The sequence below is a fragment of the Jaculus jaculus genome, chromosome 10 (genome assembly GCF_020740685.1).
Source record: "Jaculus jaculus isolate mJacJac1 chromosome 10, mJacJac1.mat.Y.cur, whole genome shotgun sequence".
NCBI lineage: Eukaryota > Metazoa > Chordata > Mammalia > Rodentia > Dipodidae > Jaculus > Jaculus jaculus.
This window is the reverse complement of record NC_059111.1, coordinates 109,725,562-109,745,235: the sequence shown is the minus strand read 5'-3', so window position 1 is coordinate 109,745,235 and position 19,674 is coordinate 109,725,562. Positions and strand designations below refer to the sequence as shown.

Here is a 19,674-nt window from a genome sequence, read left to right as displayed (position 1 = left end):
GCACTTGCTTGCAAAGCCTAATGGCCCGGGGTTAAATTCCCCACTACCCATCTAAAGCCAGATGCACAAAGTGGCACATGTGTTTGGAGGTCGTTTACAGTGGCAGCATCTCTGGTGTACCGGTTCCCTCTTTCTCTCAAATAAATAAATACATTTTTTTAAAAAGACACCAGATATGAAATATCAAAATAGGCAACTCAGTTGGAAAAGAACTGAGTAGTTTCCTGGGACTGGAAGTGGTGGAAATTCATCCATATTTGGGCATGAAATGATGGAAATGTTCTAAAGCTGGACTATGTTTGCAACTTTATTTACGTTAATCATGCTTCGGCAGCAGCCTTTGAAGTATAAACTTAAAATGAGTAAGTTTCTTACACGTAAATTAAACTTCAGCAAGACCTTTGTAAAAAGAGGGGAAACGCACTTCAGCCTCAGCGGGCTTGGAATTCTTCACCACGCGAAGTGGCTTACGCAGATCCCCCAGCCACGGGAGTGCTGTGGTGAATCCATGGTGGGTTCACAAAGTCCAGGCTCAGACAGGCCCTCCCTCCATTCCACGGCTGGACCCTATCATAGATGGAGATGACACACGAGTTTGCTGTCAGTGGCACTTTATTTGGGATATAATGACAGGGATGGATCCCAGGTCAGGGGTGGGTGAGGGGCACAGCAGGAAGTAGCGGGTACCACGGAGCTCTGTGGTCATCAGATCAACCCGCAGTGCAAGCATCCAGCGGAGCCCTTCAACGCTTTGAGAAGTCACCTCCTGGGGACAAGTGAGAGAGAGGTGGGTTAGGGAAAGCCGGCATGGCCAGGCAGGGAAGGACCAGGGGCAGTGCAGCAGAGGAAGGAGCGGCCATGAGGAAGCTCAGGGCAAAGACATCTCTAGTCGCTGCCCTCCACCCACGTGGCATCGGTGCCCTTTCCATCCATTTCTCCCCCACCTGCCACATGGTGTGACGTCAGTTAGTATGCACCAGGTATGTGACGAAGGATTAGACATCTGTCAGGTATTTCACATGCTTTCCCCAGATCCTCCTAACAAACCCGGACAGAGTGGTCAAGCCCATTTATCTAAACGATGGGGTCACGAGTACTCAGCAAGGAAACAAATGAACCAGGATTTGAACCAGTTATGGCTTATTCCAAACGCTCAAGGTTATGGATTATGGAAGAAATAAACTGAGATCAGATTAGACTGGTGGAATTCAAGGAAGAAGAAGGGACAAAGAAAGGACTGTGTGCCTTTCTGAGGTGCTCATCAAGGAACATCCCTGTTCCCTGGAGTCCCCACGCTGCTCAGGCCCTGCTTTGAGCCCCACCCACCAGGACCCCTGCCCTCCCCGGGCTCCGCCCTCCAGGACCCCTGCCCTCCCCGGGCTCCGCCCTCCAGGATCCCTGCCCTCCCCGGGCTCCGCCCTCCAGGAACCCTGCCCTCCCCGGGCTCCGCCCTCCAGGACCCCTGCCCTCCCCGGGCTCCGCCCTCCAGGACCCCTGCCCTCCCCGGGCTCCGCCCACCAGGAACCCTGCCCTCTCCAGGCCGGGCCTTGCACCGAGTTCCGCCCAGACCCACCCTGGCAGGCGCTGCATTGGCAGCTGTGGATGACTGGCAGCACCACGGGCTCTGTGTGACCACCAGGGCAGTGGAGGTTCAGGATCCGCACGGGGCTTTCGGGGTCCAGGCGGTAACTGCAGCAGTCGCACTGGCTCTGTAGGTATGGTTCCTGGGTGAGAGGGGATAGATGGATTTAGGGAGTGGGGAGGCAAATGAAATTTTCCTTCTGTCCCTTGGCCAGTCCATTCCCGAGGGAGGACCAGATCGCAGTCCTCAATATACTGGGTAGCTTGTGGTGGTGGTGGGGCGTCACCACTAAGAGTCCTCCCTCAGGAGACCCACCTCCTTCACTCCAGCCCTCTCCCATCTGAACACCCCACAGCTTGAAAATTAAATAAATGCAGCAGGGTAGAGACATGGCTTCCACCCCACAGGATTTTAGGTGGATTCTGATGGAGAGGTGGAGGGGCAACACCTGAAACTGCACACAGTTAAGCCCCGAGTGCACAATTGTTTTCCTAAGTGCAGTGAGCTGCCCTTCCAGAGCGGAACCCCCACCCTATTATAGAACACCTCTTACACATCCCACCGAACACTTATTGTTACCTGTAACCATATTTATAATGTCGCTCTGAAACATTCACACAATACCAAGTTCAAGCAAGCCCGCTGAGCCATCTTCCCAGTCCTACACCAAGGAGAAGCACTACAAAAGTTTCGTCTCCTAACTACTTTCTTTTCCTTCCTCACTGTGTGTTTTAAAAATTCCAAAAGGGGTCAGGCATGCTAATACACACCTTTAATCCCAGCACTCAGGAGGCAGAGGTAGGAGGATCACAGTGAGTTTGAGGCCGGCCTGAGACTACATAGTGAATTTCAGGTCAGCCTGGGCTAGGGAGACCTTACCTCGAAAACAACAACAAAAAATCCAAAAGTGGTTTAGGAAAACACTCCCAGGAGGCACAGGGCCACTTAGGAAAGTGGCAGCACGGGAAGCCTGATGATGTATCTTCTGGGTCCAGGGAGAGCAAGGGCAGAGAGTGAGCTCTGGGCCTGACCAGGTGTGGCCCTACCAATAGAATACCTCGGTGTGTTTATCTGTAAAAAGCCAACCTGGGTGGGGGGGACTGGAGAGATAGCTTAGTGGTTAAGGCTGTTGTCTGCAAAGCCAAAGGACCCAAGTTCGATCCCCCAGGACCCATATAAGCCAGGTGCACAAAGTGGCACATGTGTCTAGAGTTTGCAGTGGCTGGAGGCCCTGGAGTTCCCATTCTCTATTTTCCCCTTCCTTCCTTCCTTCTTTCTCTCTCTCTCTCTTTCCTTCCTTCCTTCCTTTCTTTCTCTCTCCCTCTCTCTCTCTCTCAAATAAATGAATAAATAAATATCTTTAAATTAAAAGGCCAACCTAGGCACCGTCTCTCCTGCTGTCATTGTAGTGAGTCTGGCTTAAGTTGACCCCCCCCCACATGGGCTTTTCTTTTTGGTCTTCTGGCTTGTTTGTCTTGAGGGACACAGTGCACTAAGACACATGCTCTGGAGGTGTGTTGGAGCCACAGCGATGACCACCACCTTGGTGAAGGGCTTTGGCACTCAATAGCTCCAGCTCAGCTGTCAGCTCTGTGAAAATGTATGCTGCACCTCCTGCCCTCTGGGCATCGTTGTTGGCAACCTCGGAGGTGCTGGCTGATCTGCCCCTAGACCTGTAGGGCAGACAGCTCCTGACTCACCTCAGGCATGACGTTGGTGCTGGACAGACAGTGTCCACTGCAGTAGCTCACTTCTACCTGGTCCAGATGGCAGGGGCCCTTGGTGAGGTTCCTGAGTTCTGTGATGTGCCGGCAGGACGCTGACTCCTCCGCTGTGGAGGTGTGGGGAGGGCAAGACAGGAAGAGACGGACTGAGGGGACCTCAGGCAAGACCATGGGGGACAAGTTTGGACTGACAGCCACTCAGTTACAGCTCTGGGGCTCTGGGGTCTTCACTCTCCTTATCCCCAAGCAGGCAGACCTGGGGGAGGTGGGCATGTACCAGGCTGGGGGTGCAGGGAAAGGGTTCAGACCATCAGGGCAGGCACAGCAGAGGGCACCCATACTCTCCATACCCAGAGTCTCCTGGCGACAAGTGGGACAACAGCTTCCTGGCTCCTGCACCATCACTTCGCCCTGCAGGGAGCCATCCATGATCCACCCAGGATGATGCCCATCACCCTGCACTGCCCACCCACAGACTCTGAGACCCGCCACGGAGGGAAAGAGCCTGGGGAGCATCACAGGCACCTGAGCACAGGTGGCCCCTGGGCAGTGCTGGGCGCAGACGCTCCTCCCGTCGAGGCAGCGGCAGTGCTCACAGGCCTCTTGCCACTCGGATCCAGGCTGCAAAGGGAAGGGCCTCCGGTTGCTTTCTCTGGGATTTTCCATAGTAACACCCCAGTCCTGAACCCAGTCTGGGGGTTCCAGCCAGAACAATCGATCCGGCCTGAAGTCTGGCTGGGAAAGTCTTAGAAGCGCGATGTCCTGGGCCCAAGAGGGTGAGTTTCAAGCCAAGGCCAGGGACGCAGCCTTCCGTCTCCTGCAGGCCTTACGTGGGGAGCCAGGAGAGGGGCACGCGGAGCAGAGGGTGGGCAGCCCGCTGGAAGGAAGAGGCCGCTGCCGGCAGAGGGGAGCGTGTCTCACCGGGTGGGGACTCCCATGGTGCCAGCATTCACAGTGGGCTGCAGGGACACAGGGACCTGCCTGGCTGCGGAAGTGCCCAGGCTGGCACACGCAGCGCGGGGCCTGCCCCGTAGTGCAGTTGCCCTCGGGCCCCGTGGCGTCCATCTCCCGGCATGTCTGCTCACAGGGCCTCAGCTCTCCAGGGGCCACCTGGTGCCACATTTCCCCAGGGGGACACTCTGCAGGAAGACCACCCACATTCTATCAGGAGATCAGTTCTACGTCCAGCCCAGATCCCCCGCCACACCGGGCATCCTTCAGGTGCCCCTTCCCAGCTTCAACAGCTACCAGCTGTGCCTCTCACTCTGATCCACACACCACCCCCCTCAATACTGGGCCCAGACAGGTCTTAACCCTGGCCAATCCTGTCCATGTGGCCTCTGCACTCTCAATAACTTGTGAAACTCAGACAGTCTCCTGTTTCTACCTGTTCTGATGGTGCCTCACTCTCAGCAGTCAGGCGGGCTGCGGGCACCAGCCAGACCTGTCGAATCCACAGAACACCACACAGGGCGAACGCCCAGTGCCCAAGGTCTTATTCTCATTTCGACTCACCCCTCTGAACCTCAACTCCCTCATCAGCAGGGAAGACCCTTCCACCTCCTGGGTCCACTCACAACCCTGGCTCAGTATGCACGCGGTGTACTTGGTGACCACCCTGTGGCTGGGGAAGTGTGGTGGTTTGATGCAGGTGTATCCCACAGATTAGGTGTTCTGAATGCTGGGTTCCCAGCTGATGGAGATTAGGGAATCAACGCCTCCTGGAGGCAGTGTTATTGTTGGGGGCGGGCTTATGGGTGTTATAGCCAGATCCCCCTTGCTAGTGTTTATCACACTCTCCTGTTGCTATTGTCCACCTGATGTTGGCCAGGGGGTGATGTCCACCCTCTGCTCATGCCATCATTTTCCCCTGCCATCATGGAGCTTCCCCCTCGAGCCTGTAAGCCAAAACAACCCTCTTTTCCCCCACAAACTGCTCTTGGTCAGGTGATTTCTGCCAGCAGTGCGGACCTGACTGCAGCAGACATGCATCAGGTGCCCTTCCAGGGAGTGTGCTCTTGTAGACAAGAGATACGCACTTCCTGAAGAGCGCAGCCTAGGCAGGGGCCTGGCCTTGGCTTTGAAGAGGCAAGGACAGACATATCTCACCTGGACAGCCGGCGAGAGAGCAGCTGAAGACTCCACCTTGGCAAATGCTGGGAAGACAAGCACCCGCTCAGTCGCGCCCGGGGCCTCCTGCCCACCCCATTCTCAGCAGTCCCGTCCCTCACCCAGACTTCCCTCGTGGCCCTGGGCCCTCACCAGTGTGTGCAGTTCCAGGTGAGGACAGTCCCCGAGGGCATCTCCTGCACTTGCTCTTCTAGGGACAAGGTGAGGCCCCAGGGCAGAGAAAGCTTGGTACAGGGGCAGGTGGCAGGGGGCACACACGTGCCATTGTGCAGCAGCTGAGGTGAGCAGATTCAGTTACACATCCATCCCTGCCACCTGTCTCCCCTCCTCCCCCGCAGAAGGCAGAACCCAGCAGCCATGCTCACCTGACCCCCAGGGCAGCTGCAGCCAAGCTGGCAGGGTTTCCGCACACAGATGGTGCCAGGCTGCAAATGTGAGCAGAGGCTCGGGCACAGAGTGGCACAGGAGCTGAGCACCTGGCCAGGGGGGCACTCTGTGGGCAGCACATGGATAGTGAGGGGGGAGTGTCCAGGGAAGAGTTTTTCCCTTTCTCCCACCCGTCTTGACCAGCAGCATGGAAGACTAGACCCGCGGGGTGGGAGACGGGCCAGATGCTCACCAGGGCAGGGCTGCGGGTTACACTTCCGCCGCTGTTCCCTGTCCTGCTCTTGGCATAGTGCCCCCCCAAAGCGCTCCTCGCAGCTCCGACGGCGTTCCATAGTGCCCCCACCACAGGCAGCTGAGCATCTGCTCCAGGCTGACCACGACCCCAGGAGTGGACACTCGAGGTGTGGACACATCATTGACCCATTAGTGCACGTGCTGTGGACAAGGGTGCGCACCATGGGTTCAGGCTCAGGTTGGGACAAGCAGAGGTTTTACTCCCCACCAGGGCCCACAGCCCCACGCGCCCCCCCCCAAAGCTCTGAGCCCAGTCCCTACCATGACAGCATACCAGTTATGACAGTCCAGTTGGACCACCTCATCTGGGACCAGCTCCCAAGAGGCATTGGCACTAGGGAGGCCACAGCGGCAAGAGGAGATGGGCACACAATGCCCATCTTGAACCAGCTGGCCAGGGGGGCATCGGCAGCCTGCAGGAGGCAGGGAAGATAAGATTTGGTGCTTGTGAAAGACATGAAAGTGGGACAGGGACAATAAGGGACAAGGAAGGAAAATCTCAGTGAAGGAGGATGGGAAGGAAGGATAGAGAATATTATCAAATTATGCCAGATGCACATATAAGAATGTTGGTTGCAATTAAACCCATTATGCTGCACAATTAATATATGCTAACTTTTAAAATATTTTATTTTTACTTATTCATTTGAGGGAGAGATGCAGAAATAGGCAGCGAGAGAGAGAGAATGGGCACTCCAGGGCCTTCAGCCCTGCAAACGAACTCCAGACTCATGTGCCCCCTTGTACATCTGGCTTGCATGGGTTCTGGGGAATCGAACCTGGGTCCTTTGGCTTTGAAGGCATGCGCCTTAACCGCTAAGCCATCTCTCCAGCCCAACAATATTTTTTTAAAGAGGACTGGAGAGATGGCTTAGTGGTTAAGTGCTTGCCTGTGAAGCCTAAGGACCCTGGTTCGAGGCTGGATTCCCCAGGACCCATGTTAGCCAGATGCACAAGGGGCGCACGCATCTGGAGTTCGTTTGCAGTGGCTGGAGGCCCTAGCATACCCATTCTCTCTCTCTCTCTTTTTCTTTCTTAGTCCCTCTTTCTCTCTCTCAAATAAATTAATTACATATTTAATTAAATATATAAGCCGTGTGTGGTGGCACATGGCTTTAATCCCAGCACTCAGGAGGCAGAGGAAGGAGGAGCACCTGAGTTTAAGGCCAGCCTGAGACTACACAGTGAATTCCAGGCCAGCCTGGACTAGAGTGAGACCCTGCCTTGAAAAACCAAAAATAAAAGTATTTGTGGTGTGTGTGCATGTGTATGTGTGTTTGCATGTTGCATATGCACATACCTGTGTGCAAGTGTGTGTGCACATACATGTGTGTGGAGCCAGGGCTTGGCAGTGGCCGTCTTCCTGCACACACTGCTCCCGTGCCAGAGGTCAGCACACCTTATTTTACTAAGGCTGCGTCTGAGCATTTCAACCCAGGGCCGGTTTGCCCCAGGGATGTCATCTCCACCTCCTGGGCACTAGAACTATAGGAGGGCCCCCATGCCCACCCAGCATTGACTCAACAGCTTTCCAGTTATGCCAGTCCGGCTGGACCAGCTTGTCTGGAGTCAGCTCCATGAGGCCTCGGCACTGGGGAGGTCACAGTGGAATTCCAGCCCTCAAACTGGTGAAACAAACTTTATCCACTGTGTGTCATGTGGGCATGTGAATTTTTTAAAATATTTTTATTTATTTGAGAGTGAAAAAGAGGCAGAGAGAGGGAGGGAGGAGAGAATGAGTGTGCCAGGGCCTCAAGCCACTGCAACATCTGGCTTATGTGGGTCCTGGGTAATCGAACCGAAGTCCTGTGGCTTTGCAAGCAAACGCCTTAACCACTAAGCCATCTCTCCAGCCCTGATTTTTTTGTTGTTGTTGTGTTTGTTTTTGTTTTTTGAGGTAGGGTCTCACTCTAGCCTAGGCTGGCCTGGAATTCACTATGTAGTCTCAGGGTGGCCTCAAACTCATGGCGATCCTCCTACCTCTGCCTCCCAAGTGCTGGGATTAAAGGTGTGCGTCACCACGCCCGGCTGATTATTTATTTATTTATTAAGGAAAAGGTGTTGCTCTTTAGCCCAGGCCGACCTTGAACTCATGGAAGTTCTCGTGCCTTGGCCTCCCAAATTTTGGGACTGTGAGGGTGAGCAGATCTTGATGGAAACTCAAGGGGACGCAAAGCAGTTGCTGAAAGTGGGCCAAGGACTCACTTTTCTGTCCCATCACGATCAGCGGTCTGGACTCCTCCCCACTCCGCCCTCGCCCTGCGCTTCCAGAATTCCCAGGCCAAGCCGGGGTGCGGCCAGCTACCTGGGCTGCAGGGTCCCTGCAGACACTGCACCCCATCCCAGAGCTCAGCACAGCTGCGAGGGCACTGGTTGGCGCAGTCAAAGGTGAACACGGTGCCCCGGGCTTCACAGCTCTCTCCTGAAGTCCGGAAACAGAATTTTCTGTTAGCCCAATCCCTGGCACCCAAGTCATCACCCTGCTCCCTGTCTCCCACCACAGAGCTCCAGGAGGGCAGAGGCATTAACCCCCTTCAGGTGCTATTTCTTTTTCTTTTCCTTTCTTTTTTTGGTTTTTCGAGGTAGGGTTTCACTCTAGCTCAGGCTGACCTGGAATTCGCTATGTAGTCTCAGGGTGGCCTTGAACATCATGGCGATCCTCCTACCTCTGCCTCCCGAGTGCTGGGATTAAAGGCGTGTGCCACCACACCTGGCTGGGTGCTATTTCTAACGTTCCAGTCAGGCCCCTCCAGATGTTTGGGTGGTGTTTACCTGGGCAGGACCCCATATTGCAGCTTTCAGTCTGAGCCCATGGTCCCTGGCAGCGTCTTCCAAGGGCAGTTCCTGCCTCTCTCCAACGCAGCCGGAACCCCCCACCACAGGGCAGCTGGCATGGGCTCCAGGGCTCCCAAGGACTCCACTGGCACAAGTCTAGGGAAGACAGAAGATAGAGCCTTAGACCCCACCTCTCTCTCTTTGCCTCCTCTATCCACCTCAACTCCTTGCCTTTAGCCCTGCAAACATGTCTGAGGTGCCCGGGTTCCCTTCTTTCTACCCGCAACTGGGACCTCAAACTAGTAGGCCCCAGAAGGGTTAACAGACTGGCTAACTACTGACCCCTGGAATGAACTTGCAGCCAGTCCCACCTGGCCACCACCTGCCTCTGGCATTCCAGGCCCCTCCTCTTTACCGTGGCAGGCCCCAGGGTCAGGGCAGAGGCGTTGCTGGCTGAGGGGCATGGTGCAGAGCCCAGGGTCCCCGGCCCAGGGGCCCCCAGTCTCGGGGTCTAAGCAGAGGCGGTGTCGCTGCTGCTCCGAAGCCAGCAGAGGGACAGGGGTTGGAGGGACGTCTGATGATTCTGGAGGCCAGTGTCTCTCCAGAGTGATTCTGGAGGAAGGAGCCAAAGCACTTGGGGGCCAGCAGGGTCCACAGGGAGACCACTCCGACCAGCCACTCAGAGGCAGAAGACCTAGGAAAGCCAGAGGTTTGCGCCCATCTCAGGGACCCTTCGATCCCAACAGCCCAGTATGCAGGTAGGAAGGACTCACAGTCACACCAGGAAAGTAACAACTAGGAAAAGGAGAGGGAAGTGTGGTTGTTGGGGGGAGGCGGGGAGGATGCCATTTGGGATTGCCTTGACTTTGGCACTGCACATTTCATGTCCCGGAAGTCCCCATCCTGGAGCAAACAGACAGATCTCTCAAAGGCCAGAAATACCTTCACACCCATGGCTGGTACATTGCAGCTCTCCGTGCCGGCATTCACTGGGGGAGGAAGACATCAGGGTGGACTTTGGGAAGCAGGCCCCAGCCCAGAGTTGGGGAGTGGGTGTCCTCCAATCTAGCCTGAGCTCTGAGTGCCCCAGAGCAAGACTAGGGAGCTGCAGAAATCTAGTACCTTGGGCTGGAGAGATAGCTTCGTGGTGAAGGCACTTGTCTGCTAAAGCCTGATGACCCAGGCTTGATTCCACAGTATTCATGTACCGCCAGATGCACAAAGTGGTGTAAGCATCTGGAGTTCATTTGCAGTGTCCCTGGTGTGCCCATTCTTCTCTCTCTCTTTCTCTCCTTGCAAATCAATAACTAAATAAAAATATTTTCTTGAATAATCTGGAACCTTGGGGTCACGTGCTCACAGGCTAGGCTGAGCTCTGCTGGGTCCCTCCTCTTCCCCACACTTCACACTTCTGCCTCAGACCTTTTATTTATCTATTTATTTTGAGGTAGGGTCTCAGTCTGGCCCAGGCTGACCTGGAATTCACTATGCAGTCTCAGGGTGGCCTTGAACTCACGGCGATCCTCCTACCTCTGCCTCCCAAGCGCTGGGATTAAAGGCGTGCGCCAGACTTCTCCTTGCCTTTCTTCTGTCACTCACCATTCTTTACAGCCCAGCTGCAGGCGGTCCCCAGGGGCCAGGGTCACCCCAGCTCCTCCTCCTGAAGCGTGCCAGCAGTTACACTGCTCTGGGAGAACACAGCCTCCAGCCTGCTCCAACAGCCCCTGTTCAGAGGCAGAGGTGGTTCAGAGCCAGGCGATGACCACTGTCGCCCAAGTGCCCAGCGCCATGTGGGCCTCTAGCAGGGCTCATTGCCAACAGGTGGAGCAGTGACCTGGACCTGAGGAGAGTCTCCCAGCATGGAAGGTTGGAGAAGGTAGCGGTTCTACAGGTGTCTTGGGCAGGAAAGCAGGGTTGGCTGGACACAGGATCCCCTTCTTTGGCATCTCCCCAGTTCCTAGGCCTCACCTTGGGGCAGTAGCAGCCAGGCTGGCAGGGTGGCAGGTCCTGGCAGAGTCGAAGGCTCAGGTATGTGGCGCAGAGTCCAGCACAGGGAGAGCCACAGGACTGGAACTCAAAGGGAGGTGGGCAGCTGTCCTCTGCACAGAAAGGGGCTCAGAGTGGTAGAGGAAGAGCCCAGGGACCCCCTTCCCACCTCCAGCGTAGGCTGCACGGTCACGCGGAGGCTTCCTGAAGCCGCCTGGCAGCACAGGACTGCCCCTGCTGTCTGTCCGTGAAGTCTAGATTCCTCTCCTCCCCCAAGCTGGCACCGGTTCAGCCTCGGGAGAGGTTTAGAATAGCAGGGACCCAGGATGCTGCACAGAGCAGGCGTTGTGGGCGTTAGGGTCTGGAGCTCCAGGGATTGGCAAATGGGGACAGAGGGACAAGACAGGACAGAAACTCTGCAGGACACAGTCTCCCCGGGGACAGCTACAAGGGAAAGAGCTGCGGCAGGGCGGGCAGCTGTGAAGTGGGGCGGCTCAGTGAGCGGCTGCGGGGGGTATCACGCTGGGGTATGGGTGTCCCCGGGTGTCCAGAGCAGGGGTCAGGATAAACCCTGTGAAGTGACGCCAAGGCCCTGAGGACAGTGGGCCCGCCTCCCGCTCCCAGATCTCACCTGAGCAGTTGCTGATGGGGCACGGCCGGAAGTGGCCATCCAGGCGGGTGCAGGGGGCGGCGGCCCCTGCCCGGCCCGGGGCCGGCCTCTGGTGTCGGTAGCGCTGTTGCACCAGCACCTGGCACGAGCAGCGCGTCCAGCCGCTCCAGCTGCTCCACACGCAGTCCTCTAGGAGCGGGCAGGAGCGTCAGCTAGGCGCGCCCCAGGCACCCCCAGCTTCTCCCCCGCACCCCTATCCCTGCAGTGGCCAGGAAAGGGTAAGAAGGAAGAGCCATGGGTTCTGAATGGCCCTGACGGCTGGACTCCCTTTCACTGGTCAAGGTCACAAGCTCTGAAGGGCAGGAAGAGGAAAGACGTAAAGCAAGATGGAGGTGGGCAGATAACTGGGACATTTGAAGAAATCATCTGGGATTTGGGGGGGAGTAACATCATTTATTCCCAGGGTAGGAAAGCAAGGGGTGGCACTGGGCACACTCACCCAGGCAGGGCCCGTGGTAGCAGGCTCGAGTGTCCAGGCGTGGCAAGGTGCCATTGCATGCAGGGTCTGCCTTGGCCATCAGGCAGGGGCAGGAGCCCGAGCGGGAGGCGAGGCCTGGGCCACAGCTGTGGGAACAGGGTCCCCAGGGGCCCCAGGAGCAGGTTTCCAACAGCCCCAAGCACGGCCGCTGCCCACAGCTCTGGGTTTGGGTGCCGGGGCCCTGGCAGTGGGGGGCACCACGCTGAGGGGCCGGCACCGTGCACGCTCGGGTGCGGACTTGGACTGCACCTCCACAGGAGACGGGGCACTCGGACCAGGGGGACCACAGCGTCCAGCCCTCAGGCTCTGTGGGAGGGCACAGGTGAGGTCAGGTGGGGGTGGGCGGCAGAGCCAAGAGGCTGGGGTGGGGTCCTCATGGTACTGGGTGTGTGCCGGGGGACACAGTTTAAGGCATGAGGCTGAGGGGGGGGGCAGGATGAATCCCAGACCTGCACACGTGGAGTCTTCGCAGATCACACCTTCCGGGGTGCAGGAGCTGGGGAAAAGCCAGATTCAGAGAGCCGCTCTCTGGCAGGACCAGAGGTGACCCTACCCTGCTCTCCACTTACCACTGCTGGCACTCTCCTTGCAGCCAGCTGTCCCCCAGTGCACGGGAGCGGGCATCATGTAGGCACAGGGGTGGGCAAGGGGGCTGAGGGCAGGGCTGGCTCTGTGACTGCTCCTCCTGACATTCTGGGGCCCACGAGCCCGACGTGGAAGACCTGGCAAGGGCACCAGAGGAGAGGCCAGCTAGCCGTGGCCTTTCATCACCCATCCAACCTCAAGAGGGAGCTCCAGGGTGGACATGAGAGAGGCTAAAGACCAGGACATTGGGTGGAGCGGTCGCAGGTGTGGGCAGGACTCAGGAGTGCCGCATCCAAGGACACCCACGTGGAAAGTGCCAGCTCATCACCCAGCCCCTTACCGGAAGCGGCTCTGCTGCCCTCCAGGCCCACACGAGTGGCTGCAGGGACTCCAGGCAGACCAGCGGCTCCAGGCACAGTGGGCGGGAGGCGGGCAGGGCTGAGCGGTGCAGGAGAGCCGCCCGGCCAGGCAGGAGCAGTTGTTGCAGCCATCCTGGTGCCGGCTCCCCGGGGCCCAGCTGTGCCCCCCGGCATCTGTGCATTCACAGTGCCCGACTGGCACACAGCCACCATCCTGCTCCAGAAACCCTGTGAGGAGGTGGTCTTCAACGGCTGGTACTGGTGCCCAGACACTGCCTGCCTTTGCACAGATTCATCCTAATGAGCCTGAAGGGTCTTCCCTGGTCGCATACCTTCAAAGCAGCGACAGCCTGGCTGGCAGGCCTGGTCTTCTTGACACACGACTCCCTCCTGCAGGTCTGAGCAGCGGCGGGGGCAGCGGTTGGCACAGCTCACTAGCTCCATGCCTGCTGGGCAGCCTTCCTCTGGGAGGAGGAAAGGACCAGTATCAGAGAACCTGGAGCCCCAGGATCTCTCAGGGCTCAGAACCCCACTCATTTCAGCATGTGCTGAACCCTAAAGGAAGGGGAGGATGCTTCTGGGGACTCCCAGAGGCTCTGAGGCTCAACCCTTTCCCTTGTATTGGTGTGCACTGAAACAAGGGGTTCCTTGGGGAAACCTTGAAGGGCATCTGAGATGCACAGTGAGCCCCTCTCGCCTCTGGTGACTTCTCAGCAGCTAGCTGGGTACCTAATAAGTGTTTATTAGTTGGACTTAATGTGTGCGACTCAGAAACCAACATTCCCACCTTGTGGCTAGTGGGCACCGGTCAGAGGGTCATGGCAACAGGGAGTGTGAACGGAGAACTCCTCACACGGGAGCAGGTGGGCCCCAGAGGAGCTAAGATCCATGGGGCTGAGAAGTTTGGAAGGAGCAACCAAGGGAAGGGCTGAAGCTGGGCAGGGGAGGAGAAGGAGGCAGGGCTCAGCTGTCAGCCTTTGGCTCAGCGCACCCCTGGAAGGGCCAGACCCACTCAACATCACCCTCAAACGCTGGGCAACCTTGACCCAGCTGGTGATTCCCCAGCAGCTAGAGGGTGGGGAAAGCCGAGGAGGACTTCCGCCCACAGTAGACGGGTCAGGTGACAAATCCTGGTAGCTCATCCCTGAGCTACACAGGACCCACGCAGAAACACGGAAGTCCTTGCCCAGAACCCAGACCTAGCCATCTTCTTTGAAGGTCCTGGTTTTCCTAAGTGGCCAGAGAAGGAATAGCCTGTCTCCCTCTATATGCTATGGGTGTTGTGGGGATGAAGTCAGAGGTGGGGGAGAGAGGTTTCTAGAGAAAAAGGTCTGTGTCCCATACCACATGGCATGGGGTTGCAGAGCCGGGCATGGTGCCTCTCCCCCACACAGGGGGTGCCCCCATTCTTGGGTGGTGGGCTCGAGCAGCTTCGGCTCCTCAGGGATCGGCCACCTCCACAGCTGTGATCACACCAGGACCAGGGGCTCCAGCGTGACCAGCCCCCAGGCACTGTGTCAGAAAGACGATGGCTTTGTCAGCGGTCCGCTCAGGAGGAGGGCCCACCAATACCCCATGAGCCTTGGCTCTGGTCGGGCATGAGAGGTGGACACGGCATGATAGATATGGATGGGCAACCCAATGCCCAGGGTCCCCTTACCTGGGCAGGCACGCAGGTTGCAGAAGCGGCGCTCCCGGTATGCGGTGAGGACATCAGCGCACCAGTGCCCACCGGGCCCCGGGGGGTGGTAGGCGCGTAGACGGCGCTGCTGCCCCACTCCGCAGCTTCGCGAGCAGGGCTCCCATGGGGCCCAGGGGGTCCAGGAGCAGTTCCTCAGCCTGCAGCCGGCCCCGGGGCACGGGGGCAGCCCTGCAGGATGAGCAGAGCAGGAGCCTGTAGACCCTGGCCCCGGCTTTTCTAAGTGCAGACCTCCTCTCCCTGGTCAACCCCCACCTCATCCACGCTCTCAGGCTCTCATTCTGGACCTGATACCGACAGGTTTGGCTCTGGCAGTTAAGACTTCATGTCCCTTCAACGTGGCACATGTGTCTGGAGTTCGTTTGCAGTGGCTGGAGGCCCTGGTAGGCCCATTCCCCCTCTCTCTTTCTCTCTCAAATAAATAAATGAGGGCTGGAGAAACAGCTTAGCAGTTAAGGCGCTTGCCTGCAGAGCCTAAGGACCGATGTTCCACTCTCCAGTCCCCACCACATAAGCCAGCCGCCCAAAGGTGAGGCAAGAGCAAGGTTGCACATGCCCACTAGGTAGCACAAGCATCTGGAGTTCGACTACAATTCTCTCTCCCTCTGTCTCTCTAACTCTCTAAAAAAATAAAATAGGGCTGGAGAGATGGCTTAGTGGTTAAGGTATTTGCCTGCAAAGCCAAAGGACCTTGGTTCTATTCCCCAGTACCCATGTAAGCCAGATGCACAAGGTGGTGCATGTGTCTGGAATTCATTTACAGTGGCTGGAGGCTCTGATGGACCTATTCTCTCTCTCAAATAAACAAACAAATAAATTAAAAAAATAAATGAAATAAAATAAGCCAGGCGAGGTGGCGCATGCCTTTAATTCCAGTAATCAGGAGGCAGAGGTAGGAGGATTGCCAGGAGTTCAAAGCTACCCTGAGACTCCATAGTGAATTCCAGGTCAGCCTTGGCTAGAGAAAGACCTTACCTTGAAAGACCCCCCCCCAAAAAAAAATAAAAATAAAAAAGCCTTTCTGTCCCTTTTCCGCATAGGAGACAGAAATTCCTGTCCCGGGGCTCCTGAGGGATGGGAGTGCCTTGCAGCCCACACAGGCGTGAGGACCCAGGCCCCTGGTGGCAGTTGGCAGGACTCCTCGCAGCTGCTGCTGTTGGCCAAAGGCTCACGAGGCCTGGAGTCAGGCACTGACCTGAGATGAGACCCCAGCATTTAGGAATCAGTCACTGCTCGGAGGACACGGATGTCGCGGTGGAAGCGGTCTGCGCTTCGAGTGAGTGGGCTGAGGGCGGTGGTCAGGCTCTGAGGTTGGGCCCGGGAAAACACACCTGTGCATGAGGGCAGGTTGCAGGGGCGCTCCTGTGAGGGGTCCCCCCCGGTGCAGTTGGCCAGGCAGAGGCGCGTACGGCTGCGCCAGGCAGGGTGAGCAGGGTCTGTGCAGCTGTGGGAGCAGGGGGCCCATGACGACCACGGGCCCCAGCCGCCTGTGGGCAGGGGAGAGGAAGGGGGGGGGCACCTCCTGACGAATCATCCAGGGCTCCAGCCACTCCAGGAAGCAGTGCTTTCCAGGAGGGAGGCCCAGGGCTCGCACCTCCAAACGGGAGGACGCGTGAGACAGGTGGGGGGGGGGACACCTGAACTACCTGGAAGACTTGACACTGGCTCCACCGTGGATCCTGCAGCCCCTGTGCCAAAGGAGACCCTCTTTAGAAAACTTTCCACTCTACACTGCACCAGGACCATGCCCGAGGCCGCTGGTCAGTGTCTTGAGCTGCTGCTAACCAGCCAGCCCCTTCCTTCATCTTGAATGTCTCCCACGGACACTCCAGGCTCATGTTCAAGACCTTTGCTAAGCTGTTCTTTCTACCTGGCATTCCTTCCTCCGTCAGAGCTCTCTCAATCCCTCAAAACCCTTCAGAGTGCTGGAGAGATGGGTTAGTGGTTAAGGCGCTTGCCTGAGAAGCCTAAGGACCCATGTTGGATTCTCCAGATCCCACATTATCCAGACGCACAAAGCTGAGGCAAGTGCAATGTCGCACATGCCCACTAGGTGGCACAAGAGTCTGGAGTTCTACTTCAGTGGCTGAGGCCCTGGTGCACCAGTTCTCTCTCTCTCTCTGTGTCTCTCTCTCTAAAAAATAAAACAAAAATAGAGCCGGGCGTGGTGGCACACGCCTTTAATTCCAGCACTTGGGAGGCAGAGTTCAAGGCCACCCTGAGACTACATAGTGAGTTCAAAGTCAGCTTGAGAGCTAGAGTGAAATGCTACCTCGAAAATCCAAAATAATAAAAGTAAAAATAAAATATAATTTAAAAAATGCCCTTCAGAAACTGCCTCTTCTGGGCAGCTGTCCTAGACTAGCCCCCTAAGAGAATTCCCTTCCATCTGTTTTCCACAACACACTCAACTGCTTTCAGGGTTCAGCACAGGCTGCAATGGGTTACTGAGCCCCTGGAGTCCAACATCGACATCATCAACCCCACCCCCAAGCCCCTCAACGCAACACGCCTAAGCTGGGTGGTAATCTGGCAAGACCTCCAGACGTGCTGGCCAGAGCACCCCAAGAGGAGTCCAGAGCTATGAGGCAAGGAGGAAGGATGACACAGAGATGGTCACAGAGATGACAGAGAGAGGGAACGAGGGCAATCTGCACCCGGTCTGTCCTCCTGCTTTCCTTACCCGGGCAGTCTGGGCTGGGACAGTACTCAAGGTCCTGGGAGGGCCCATGGCAGCCCGGGCCACCGGGAGCAGGTGTGGGGTGCAGACACTGGCGGGTGCGGGTGCGGGTACCCAGCCCACCGCAGGAGCGGGAGCATGGGCCCCACATGCCCCAGGGACCGAAACTGCCACGGGACCCAGAGCAGTCTTCCGTGGAGCAAGACAGCTTTCCATGAGCACAGGAGCTGGGAAGACGATGAAAAGACACAGCGAGGTGGGGGCAGTAGACAGACGGGCTCCGTCTGTCTGTCTGTCCGTCCTCACTCTCCAGTCTCCTCCCTCAGCACTTCCCCACAGGTTCCAGTGTATTCTCCACCCTCGCTGGGCTTCTCACCAGTTGCGGCAGCCTGCTTGAAGTGTCTGGCCGGGGCCCAGCTCATCTCCAGGTCTAAGGGCCCAACCTTCCTCTCCCAGAAAGGCTGCGTGGGTCCCGGGGGCAGTGTTGGTGAGCCCCAGGCCCTGCATCACCGAGGCTGTCAGGGCACAGGGGCACTCCTGGGTGTGGAGGGGAGGGGACAGTGAAACCATGCACAAAGCCGTCCACCCAGCAGCTGGGGGCAGCCTTTGAAGAGACTGCGAGAGGACCCCAAGAACAGCCGGCTTCATTCCTCCATGAGGGACACAAATGGCCCCCAAGAGGCACGCGGGTGTGGACCTGGCCCACTTAGAGGGACATACGCAAGGATCAACGGGGACTCTGGGAGTAGAGACCGGTGGAGGGAGGAAGAGTCTCTGCTGGGAGCCGGAGGGATCGGCATGTCTGAGTGGGAGCCCAACTCAGGTGCCCCCGACTGTGTGTCTGGGTGACCTCGGTGTGTCCCTTCCTCTCTGACCCAATGTCATCATCTCCACACCAGGGAGATGGGACCAGGCAGCTGCCCAGGTCTCTTCTGGCCGTAGAGGATGAGGAAAGGGATCCCCATGTAGCATAGAGGTTATCCTCCGCCACCTGTCCCCACAGCTGGAGAGAGGCAGAGTGGAGGCACCGGGTGCTTTCCCCCAGGGGACAAGGCATGGAAGAGAGGGGCACTGAAGATCCGTGGCTTTTGTAAGTGGAGGATGGGCAAGGCTTGGCTGGTGCTGAGGGGTAGCCATGAGGGAATACTGGGTGTAAAAATCAGGAGGGTGCAGACCAGCTTCGGACTGGGGCGGTGTCAAAATGGCTGATGACGGTTCAGCTCAATTGTTAATGCGATTAGGTCGAGAATCATCTGGAATACAACCCTCTGGCCATGTGTGAGGGAGTTTCTAGAATCCGTTTACTGAGGTGGGAAGACCCACTCTAACTGTGGGTGGTACCGCCCCCCATGGGCTGGGTTCCCAGACTGAATAAGCAGGAGAAAGCTAGGGCTTAGAAGAAATGGCTTAGTGGTTAAGGCACTTGCCTGCAAAGCCAAAGGAACCAGAATCGATTCCCCAGGACCTACATAAGCCAGATGCACAAGGTGACACATGCGTCTGGAGTTCGACTGCAGAATCTAGAGGCCCTGGTTTGTCCCTTTTCTCTCACCTGCCTCTTTCTCTCTGTCCCTCTATCAAATACATAAATGAAATTTAAAAAAAAATTATTTATTTGTTTGAGAGTGGGAAAGAGAGAAAGGGAGAGAGAGAGAGAGACAATGGGCATGCCAGGGTCTCCAGCCACTGCAAACAAACTCCAGATGCCTGCGTCGCCTTGTGCATCTGGCTTGCGTGGGTCCTGGGAAATCAAACCTGGGTCCTTTGGCTTCTCAGGCCAGCGCCTTAACCGCTAAGCCGTCTCTCCAGCCCATAAATGAACTTTTTATAAGGGGGAAAGCTAGCTGAGCAATCAGCCTTCATCTCTCTACCTCCTGACCTCAATGCAATGTGACCAATGGGCTCACACTCTGGTTGCCACGCCTTCCCAGCCTCAAACTGTGAGAGCCAAGGCAAACTTTGCCTTCTGTTAAGTGGCTTTTGCCAAGTATTTTTGTCAAAGCAATGAGTCAAGTAACTAATACACTCTTGTCGGGAACTATGAGCTGGAAGTGGCTGCCAGGAGTTGAACCGGGAGGAACACGGGCCCAAGCGCTGGTCCTGGGAGACAGGTGGCCCTCAGTCCCCACGAACTAGGGACACCCTGGGAGGCTGCCTTGCCTCTATCTTCCACCCTGGCCCTCCTCATCTGCCTGTCCCAATATCAATGCCAATAGCAAAAACTCCAGATGGCCTCAGGGGCCCGTGCACTGTCTAAGGTCACGTGATGAAGGGGTGCGTGCAAGAGGTCACAGAGTCCTCCGAGGCAATGACTTGCCAGGTCCC

General features: G+C 57.0%; 1 protein-coding gene across 1 annotated transcript in view; it reads right to left on the bottom strand.

The window, feature by feature from the left end:
* Positions 1-612: 612 nt before the first annotated feature.
* Sspop (SCO-spondin) overlaps positions 613-19,674 on the bottom strand; it is a 61,430-nt gene continuing 42,368 nt past the window's right edge. The window contains exons 75-103 of the mRNA XM_045160088.1: positions 17,726-17,886; positions 17,353-17,576; positions 16,316-16,357; positions 16,001-16,156; positions 14,631-14,840; positions 14,315-14,482; positions 13,303-13,434; positions 12,952-13,198; positions 12,596-12,748; positions 12,476-12,522; positions 11,988-12,332; positions 11,510-11,677; positions 10,861-10,991; positions 10,492-10,616; positions 9,835-9,881; positions 9,308-9,586; positions 8,890-9,048; positions 8,423-8,539; positions 6,392-6,530; positions 6,056-6,258; positions 5,802-5,929; positions 5,569-5,711; positions 5,416-5,462; positions 4,228-4,445; positions 3,832-3,927; positions 3,657-3,717; positions 3,283-3,413; positions 1,574-1,724; positions 613-766 (exon numbers count right to left, since the gene is read on the bottom strand). Of these exons, the coding sequence (XP_045016023.1) occupies positions 744-766; positions 1,574-1,724; positions 3,283-3,413; positions 3,657-3,717; positions 3,832-3,927; positions 4,228-4,445; positions 5,416-5,462; positions 5,569-5,711; positions 5,802-5,929; positions 6,056-6,258; positions 6,392-6,530; positions 8,423-8,539; positions 8,890-9,048; positions 9,308-9,586; positions 9,835-9,881; positions 10,492-10,616; positions 10,861-10,991; positions 11,510-11,677; positions 11,988-12,332; positions 12,476-12,522; positions 12,596-12,748; positions 12,952-13,198; positions 13,303-13,434; positions 14,315-14,482; positions 14,631-14,840; positions 16,001-16,156; positions 16,316-16,357; positions 17,353-17,576; positions 17,726-17,886 (4,251 nt within the window). The 3' untranslated portion in view covers positions 613-743. The remainder of the gene's footprint in view (positions 767-1,573; positions 1,725-3,282; positions 3,414-3,656; positions 3,718-3,831; positions 3,928-4,227; positions 4,446-5,415; positions 5,463-5,568; positions 5,712-5,801; positions 5,930-6,055; positions 6,259-6,391; positions 6,531-8,422; positions 8,540-8,889; positions 9,049-9,307; positions 9,587-9,834; positions 9,882-10,491; positions 10,617-10,860; positions 10,992-11,509; positions 11,678-11,987; positions 12,333-12,475; positions 12,523-12,595; positions 12,749-12,951; positions 13,199-13,302; positions 13,435-14,314; positions 14,483-14,630; positions 14,841-16,000; positions 16,157-16,315; positions 16,358-17,352; positions 17,577-17,725; positions 17,887-19,674) is intronic.